General features: G+C 40.9%; 1 protein-coding gene across 1 annotated transcript in view; it reads right to left on the minus strand.

Annotated features, from left to right (window-relative positions):
• Nucleotides 1-9,142, minus strand: part of LOC103781455 (mothers against decapentaplegic homolog 2) — a gene marked incomplete at its 3' end in the record, with an annotated part of 36,288 nt that extends 27,146 nt beyond the window's left edge. The window contains exon 1 of the mRNA XM_008949175.1: nt 8,907-9,142. Coding sequence (XP_008947423.1) covers nt 8,907-9,142 — 236 coding nt within the window. The remainder of the gene's footprint in view (nt 1-8,906) is intronic.
• Nucleotides 9,143-9,356: the final 214 nt, after the last annotated feature.

Raw genomic sequence — 9,356 nt, forward strand, 5'->3', positions numbered from 1 at the left:
ACAAATTCCAACAACTCATCACCCTCAAATTTCTGTTCCACATCATCTGATATTCCAACAGGAGCAATGCCTTAAGCTTGCACTTCCTCACTAAATAACAGTTTATACCAGTGAGGTGAAGAGGTGGCATTAACACACACCTTACAAAAATTAATCTCAGTTTATAGAGTGAAAACTGATAGTAAATAAACTTGTAATGTGACCTGGGAAAAGGGCATCAGAGCCAAGGCCAGAACCTACACCCTTCCAGTGCCTACCCAGTGCTCCAGTTACTACACCATACAGTCCCCAAAAAGGAACAACTTCCCCTCCTGCCTCGAGAGGCAAGCTCCTTTGAACTACACAGCATTTTGCTGCTGGCTAAGTATCTTGCACGTTTGTATTTTTACATGCTGACCTACCTCAAATGACATGCCAGCAGTTTTCTGCTTGGCACACCAACTCCATAACAAATTCTGTGGGTAAGTCACGTGGCTCCCTGAATTGCTCCAGCTTAAAACTGGCAGGCCTAAGTATCTTTGTTTAATACCCTAAGACTTTGTTTTTCAGGATGACATCAATATTACAAGATGCTGTGGCCTGAACTATGTCTGTGCTAAAGCTTAACCTTAGAGCAATTTAGTCCTCAACGTCAGCCACAGTTGTACAGCAAACTAAATTCAGTTATAGGTTAGTGGTTTTAACAAAGTCTCACTCAATTACACTTCAACACAATGATTACTCTTGATTTCACTCAGCACTGTGTTAGAAAGCTAGAAGACTTAAGTCTTCAAGTTCATTTTCTAAGGACTTCCCTGCAGTAGAACAAAGCCTCAGGTGCTGTTAGTACATGGTGTCTGGGCAATGCCCCACTGACACACATCTCTTAGAAAGCTCTTGCTGACAAGTAGCCATTCAAACAGGAAGTGTTGGTAGAGAAAAATGTATGCTACCAGGAAAAAAAAAATAGTATTACCTTATGTTCATATGAATCCTACATCCTACTCTACACATCAAATACACCAATGCTATGAATCAAACAGGAGAAAGCAAACAGAGTTCAGCTTTAGGCTGTAATGTGGAAATTATGTAGAAAGGGTTAAGGAGGGAGGGAATGGTCACAGTTAACTTCTTGGCTTACTCTGCTTTGACCAGGCACTGTGCTCTGTCACACCCCCATCCATGAGGGCTCCTCTCAATCAACAGGACCTCAGGACAGTGCTGACCAGTTCACAGGACATTTTTAGCAAGAAATGCTTGAAGCACTGTTTTCACCACCAAGCTTTGAAAAGGCCTGTATTTAAAGTCAATTTCTGAAGAGAAGCACAACAGGACATGTACAGTTATTCAGCTCCTTCCCTATTTAAGCATTTAAAAATAAATATTCTGGAAGATTAACACCAGACAAGCTGATATTCCATAGAATCACAGAATGCTTCAAGTTGGAAGGGACCTCAAAAGGTCATCTAGTCCAACCCTCCTGCAGTAAGCAGGGACATCACCAACTAGATCACATTGTCTGAACAGAATTAGTTTTTCACCAGCTTAAATCAAGAAATTTGTGAGTGACTACCAGTTATCAGGTTTTTAAGTTTAGTTTTGTGATAAAACACCAATTAGGCTGATTTTTAAGATAGTTCTGTAATGAAAGGAAATGCACAAGAGTAGTTTTCAAACAGATGTGGGTCACATCACCAACACTTTCTTAAAGCCAGCTAACCTCAAGTTTAGAAGTTAAACTTCACAGAGAGACTCGAGGTCAAACCTGGCATGAATTTTTATTTCCCATTATATGTCCATGCAGCATCTAAAGGTGTTCTGCAACACAGAGCTGGAGTTTGTCAGCTTACTCAGAGGTTGACATTTTACACAGTAATTAGTGCCAGCATCCTTTTGCCTGTAACCACACCATCCTGAACATTCAGAAACCAGGATGAACTGGACACATTTGCTCTGAGCAGGAGATGGTCTTGGGAAAGCAGGTATCAGCTTCTGCCAACCCATCTCTGAGAAAGGCCCCAAGGAAAGTAGTGCAAGGTCTCAGAGCACTCCTCCCTCTCTCTGCACAGACTGCACAACACAGCACTACACAACATGGACCATTTGAAAGCTGTCATTTTAAGATTATTCAAAGAAACTCTCAACATGGACTATAAGAAACTGCAAAACAAAAAATCCCTCGTCCCTAAAGCCAACTGCTTTCTACTCGCCATTTTCAGCAACAACTGATTGTTTGTTTCTCTTGCAGGATCATCTTCTCACATTTTATTTCAGGCAATGCAGGTAGGCTCTGCTCAGCTGGCAAGCAGCTGCCTGGCTCTTTTCCAGGCTGGAAATTCAGGCTGCACAACACCGTTTACTAAGAGGAAGTCAGGAAGGTAACACAGCAAGCTGCCAGAAGAGTATGTATGGACAAGGCCAGAAGAAGAAGAGATGTCAGATGTCACACACCACAGCAAGCCACTGCAAAGAACATCAATTCTGTCCTGACTGTCCTGAAGGACTAGAGAACTTCCTTTATTCCTTTACAGAGAATGTAGAGACAACATCCAAGTCCCACCTTAATTACAGGACTGAAGTGCAAGGACAATCTGATCCTCCTGCTATGCTTTTCCAGTGAACACGCCCAAACATCTTCACAGCACTAGCTATCACAAGGAGGATCAGGGGATTTTGAAGCTAATCTTGGCCAACACTCCCCAAAATCTCAGCCATCTCTTGCCACACTTCCAGGAAAAGATCTCTCTGGCTTTGTTCTAAGGCATTATTTTTACTGAAATTCCAACAAGAGAAAAGCAGAGGGGGCTCTGCTTCATCCTCAGTAATCCTGTCATGAGAAAAGAAGCCAGCTTATCGGCAAACAATTTACAAGCACGCTCCTCCTGTAATCTCAGCAATAAAAATGGTGCTTTAGTGTTTCCTGATGTACTGTCTTAAATATCTATACTTATTTTAGAAAGCTTAAGATGTTCAACTGTAGCCTTCAAACATTTATAGAACCAATTTACATCTAAGTGAATGCATCCAGACTGAAATAGGGTGCAGGGTTTGAGGACGTTCTTTACACACAGCAGTTCTCAGCTTCTGAGCTATGAGTAAGGACCAGCCTCCACCCCCAGCTCGAATAGTGAATTATCCCAGCTCTCCTACAACTAACAGACAGCGCCAAGCTCTGCTCCTGGGAAAACAGGCTTCACCTCTGTCTGGATGGTGGTGTTATTTTAGGATCGGCCATGACAGCCCAACTGCCTGCTGTTGTCCTCTTGGCTAACTCGCTCGTAGCTGAGCTGCAGATCCTGGGAACTCTCCTAAAACAGCTTCCAGAACAACATTCCCCCTGCAGTGTAACTGCTGAACTCACCCACCTCCTATGGCTTTCACCTGAGGAAGAACAAAAGAATTTATGTATTGTTATCCTCTGAAGTAACCTATTTTAGAACTATCTTAAAGCTCGAAAACAACCTATTCTAGATGCTACATTAGTTTGACAACTGTGCTCTTCCAGTGATCAAAAGCATCCTCAAAATTAGGTTATTGCATGCAACTATGTGATCACTTTCTTTGACAACTATTCCCTAGGAATTAAAAAAAAACAAAAAAAACCCAACACACTAACTGGCAGCACAGGTTACATTCAAGAAAAAAATGTGTCCTTTACACCTAAGTTAGAAATTACTTTTTTACTCAATTACGTGAAGAAAAAGGCACCAAAATGTCCTAATTTTAAAAGTTTTGTCTGTTCTCAAACAACAGTTCCAAGCCAACTGTCCCACCTTTAAACAGGTGTTTTCTTTGTCCAGTTTACTTCTGCTGTGAACTCCTTTGTAGACACTTTGATCAGTACTAATAAGGTCCATGGATGGAGGCTTGGATTAACTTATAGAGTCAGCCTTCAGAAAACAATTTTAAAACGTGCCATAAGCTGTTAAGGTCAATGCTTGGACCTGATAATCTTAGAGGTCTTTTCCAACCTAAATGATTCTACAGTTCTAAAAGAAACTCCTCAATATGTAGATTCTTGCCTCACAAAAAAAATAACCCAAACCCCAAAACATAAACAGCCTTCAGAAGCAGTCAATATATACTACTGTATTTTCACTTTCTTAAGGAAAAAAAAATATTAAAAAGGTATTCTGAATGCAATGCTTAAATATCACCACCACATTATTTCCCCAGGAGGATCAGGGTGTGATTGGTACCATCCCACCAGTTTAAAAAGTTATCAGCCTTCACTACTACTGGCTGAAATGAAAGACACAACAGGCTTTAAAATATTGCTATGTTATCCTAAACAAGCTCAAAGAAACATCAGTGTTAGTGAAGTTGCTCAGTCCCTCACAGTATTCCACATTCCCAAAACCATGGAAGCCATGGTAAGGTTTCTTCTTTGCCTCTCTGTGGCACAAAAATCCAGACTTCGTCTTTTATTTGAAGCAAAAGCCAAGTGTCTCAGAAGTTTTACTGCTGACTGTAAATTACACAAATCAGCCACATCCTTCAGAAAGCAAGGTCAGGATTTGAGCCCCTGTCGCTACCTCTCTCACTTGTCAGAACTGGGTAGCTGCAGAAAACAAAGCAAAAAGAGGGTTTTCTGAAAACCAGGCACCCTAGCACAGGGGCTCAATCCTCACACGAAGCAAGGAGGACAGAGGGCACATACAAGACTACATTTTCTACATACATCTTGAACTGTTTAAGCAAAAAGACCCAATTTTTCATACAACACCTTCTAAAAGTCTAATGGCACGTCAGCCTGGAAAGCAAGGATTTGACAGGAGCATTTAGCTCTCTTTCTGAGCTGGAAGCAACTGCTGCATTTTGTCCAAGACTCTAAAGCACTTGCATGGTGCTAGCACCCCAGCAAAGAATCTCTGAATTACGATTTCAGGAAGTTAAACTTAAAACCTTACTTCTGCTTGTAGAGGTGTACTGTTACAGACATATCTTTTAGCTGTCCCCTTCCTCCCAACTACAAAAACCCTTTGTGGGGCACGCACGAAAGCAATATTCATTCAAAGGAGGGAAAGCTAGAGGTGCCAAGATTGATGAGAGTCACCTATGCGTTATCCTCCCACATACACTGGAAGGAAAAACCAAGGTACACCTCTACACTGAGTGATCTGCCATGCCTCTTTTCAGCACTGCATCGTGCAGACCCTGTCAGCAGCAGGACAGGGAAGCTGCCAGCACAGAGATGCTCTGGGGGTTCAACAACGGGCAAGCAGAAGCACAGTGAGAGACAGAATCTTCTGGGGAAGAGGGAACAGGTTACTACAGATGTAGCCAGCTACAGCTCAGGAAGGACACACGCAGTTCTGCATTAGTTTTCAGATATATAAAACACCATAAAGGAGTCTAAGCTCAGTGCTTCCCTTCCCCTACCTATTTTTCCCCTGATTTTTAAAATCCAGGAGCTACAACTGACCACTGCAACATTATCCCAAACCTGCCATAACTAAACCATAACTAGTTGTACGTTATCAACCATTTTACAAAAGCAGCTGCATTTTGCCAAGTCTTACTTCAAAAAAGGAAGAAGCACGAAGTATATCTGTACTCTTTAAGACAGAAAAAAACACCAAAATACTTGGAGACTGAAACTAGTGATTTCTGTTCCCTAGTTTGGATTCCAATACTCTGTCCTGTCACCTCTGAAATGACTTTTTAAATAATGTGGATGGACTATGAACACACCAGTTGACTACTCACTGAAGGGCATGGTTTGGTTTGTTAAAGGCTTGGATTTTAGCTAACACTAGTTACAAAGTTTTCAACAGAACAATCCATGCTAATAAGAAAGAAATTGCTCCATTAGGAGATGACATAAATGGATGCCTGTGCTCCGTTTCTTCACTGACTGCTTCTTGGGCCCCATTTGTGTCAAAACTGCAAGGGAGGGCACGAAGGCAGGACCATAAACTCTACTGAACTCACTATGTATTTTAGAAAAGTGAACTCACATGCCAACATCTAGTTTCAGGATACACAAGGATTATGCAATCACAATCCCACTGGCTTGCTGGGAGGATTCGGCAAGATAACTACAAATTACTTAGAGGGCTAGTGTCAAAAGGACCTCTGTACTTATTTAGCCTCTGCTCTAGATTACTGACCCACTTATGAAGAGCTAAGCACCCCCGCCGTGCGATGCCAACACCCACTCCATCTGTTTGCTTCTGCTTTCTCAGAACCTCTATTAGTCTGCATAAGAAGTTGTGTTAATTACCACACGAGCAGCTTTTGCACCGTACACATGGTACCAGCCCCGCTCAGCGTGTAGTCACCTTGACAAACAGCTCAGAAACAGAACCACCCAAATTGAAGCAGGATTATCAATGACAAAGTATATGCAGATTTCTGAAGAGGCAATTTAAGTTTTGTCCAAGCTGCTCTCACTTTTGAGAAAAGCTTGTAGGTGTTTCGCTGCTTTAGGTTTCAGTGATGAAAATGTATACTACTGTATCAAACTCTCTGTAAGTCTCCAAGGAGACCAGAAACATTTGAAAGCACAACAGAAACTTCTGCTGAGGGAATACTGCAACAGTGGAAAACAAGCATCCCACAATACTTGTCACTATCTCAGTTACAGTATTAGTAGGCAAATCTAAAGCTAGGTAAAAAAAAAAAAAAAAAAAAAAAAAAACCCCCACACACACAACAAAAAAAAGAAAAAAAAAAAAAAAAAAAAAAAAAAATCCCCCACCACACAAAACCAAACAAAAACCCTCCCCAAGCAGAACATTTGGACAGTTAGCCCAGCTGTCAAATCAAAACTACATCTTAGCACCTCAAACTTCTTGCTGACTAGGAAGCAAAAAAAAGTTTCAATTCAGCATTTTATTATTTATCCCTGCTGACCTGCAGATCTTAAAGACATTCATTAAAGAGGGTCTAAAGCAGCAGTTTCATTAACTTACTAAACCCAAGAACAAGAATTGCCAGAAGACATTACAGTTCTGAGTTGACATTTGTCCTTTCTTGGGAACCCAGACTACTGCTGTCAAAGTGAAATACTATCAACAGTCTAAAAGCCAACTATGAAACTCAAGAATTCTGTGTAGTGCTGCTGGCAACTATACCACCTTACCCTTTAACACCAAAGCCATTTCTTAGTTTAAAATTAAACCTTATCTAACAGCCAACATCACTTGAAGAGCTACCAGCTTACTCCTACAGTAGTCAAAAGAAGTAAAACCCAGGTCCAGTGCTTTTCACAGCTGACTCAAGGATAGATGAGAACAGTATGTCACAGCCCTGCAAGAACTGCTGATAATAACATGAAGGCTACAAAGAACAGAGCTTTGTGTTGAGTTTCAAAGAACTATGTACCATCATGTCTTCTTCAACACAAAAGGTCATGTAAGAAAGAGGACATCCTCAAAGCTGACTAGAAAAACAATGAAATATCAGCACACTGTGTTCCATCTTCTAGCAACACCTTCAAGATTAAATTGAAATAACAATTCTTCTGAAGCGGGAGTATTTACTGCCCCAGTACCGCTGCAGGAGAGCACTAGGAAGGCTCTCTAGGAGCTCTACAAAAGCTCTAAAAATTAGATACACATTTTATATCAAGTGAATCTCTGTACAGTGTACGTAGCTTTTGTCATGACATGCCTTCCAATTAAACACTTTGTCTTTGTCGAGATTACTCTATACACAAGTCCTTACCACGTGTCAAGCCAAGAGATGTACATCCCCCTACAGATTCCAACCTTAGTCTACCAATATGCACTAAGACAAAAAAAGCTCTAATATTTTATTTCTGACTCTTTTCCAGCTGGTCAAAGGAAGAAAGGAGAATGGAAACCCAGGGAATTTTGGGACTGCTCTAGGGAAGAAAATGTGAGCAGAGGGCAGCATTAGAAACAAAAGGTGAACAGAAAAGAGAACAGAACTGAAGCAGTCATTCATTTGGAGCATACTCGTGATTTTCCCAGAAAGCTGTGTCAAATCTAAAAGAGAATGCTAAAACCATTATCAGATAGCAGCTACAATACATTTGATACATGGAAATCACTACTGACACCAGTCAAATCTGTTTTGCACTATGATTAATACAGTTTAAATGTAGCTGGGATGAATGTGCTCATACACAAATTAACACCATGGACCAGATGCAGTTTCTCTCCTCCAGAAATGATTTTTAAGTGTGGAGGGGTTCAGTGCCCAAAATACAGGCACCTTAGTGGGATTTCTGTACAAGATGAACCAAGAGCAGACTGCATTATACTTACAAACATAACCCTTGCCTCTCGCACAGCAGTTGCTATGAATTAATTGAGAAAGTCAAAGGGGTAGAATGCAAGTCGTTCACCTAAATATACATACACATCAGGAGCAGAAGAGCAGTACTAGGAATACTCCCAAGTTATTAAAGCACTTTCATTAACCAACAGGAAATAATAATTGCAATAAATAAATTGGTCGTCAGACAATCTGCCTCCAAAGACAAAATTTCTCTCCAAAAGGGAGAATGGAAGCAGCTTGTAAAATTTAAGTGAAAATACCTAATTCAACTGAAAATAATTAGATGACTGAAGTGTTGACCAAGGAAAAACTAGCCTTTTTTTTAAAAAAAAAGTAGTAGTGGAAGTGTAGGTTCAAGTATGGCCCTCAAATACACATGGGGTTACTAAATAAAAGCATAAGGCAGTGCTACAAACTAGGAGCTGTGCTAGGCACCACCAGAATACCTAAAAATTGGAATCTAGGTAGTAGTGAAAATCAAAATGTAAAGATATTATTAGAAATTTTGACCTTACAAAGCATGTGATGCAACTGTAAGTAAGCACTACCTAAAACCAAACTAGGTTTTAAAGAATCAAAAGCATGCAACTGATTTTTCAGTTCACAGGATAGCCTGAACATCCATTTAGTCATTTTTTTTAAGTGGTTAGAGCAAGGCCAAACACAGCAGCACTTACCTTGGTATCGTCACACATTTTGTGTTGCAATTCTGAGTGGTAATTGCCTTCTCCAGCTCATCCAGCTGTCCTGTTTTCTTTAGCTTCTTGACCAAGCTTTTCACTGCTTTTTCACACCACTTTTCCTCCTGACCATTCTGCTCACCACCACCAGCCCCTCCAGAGCCACCAGCAGATTTTTTCCACCCCAGAAGTCTCTTCACAACTGGTGGAGTGAATGGCAATATGGATGACATGACTTTCACCGGACAGAGCACTCGGCAAGCAATAAATTAGAGATTCTTGTCTGACCCCTAAAAACACAAACCAAAATACACACATTAGCACTGAGGTTTCACACGAAACAAGTACCTCGCTGAGGACGTTTCATTACCAAAATGCCACAGGACACTGCCTCCTAAAAAGACTCAGATAACAGCTCAGAAGTAATCTCCAACATGGTTAGGTTCT

This window comes from Merops nubicus, unplaced genomic scaffold (assembly GCF_000691845.1).
Source record: "Merops nubicus isolate BGI_N331 unplaced genomic scaffold, ASM69184v1 scaffold28081, whole genome shotgun sequence".
In the NCBI taxonomy this organism is placed as follows: domain Eukaryota; kingdom Metazoa; phylum Chordata; class Aves; order Coraciiformes; family Meropidae; genus Merops; species Merops nubicus.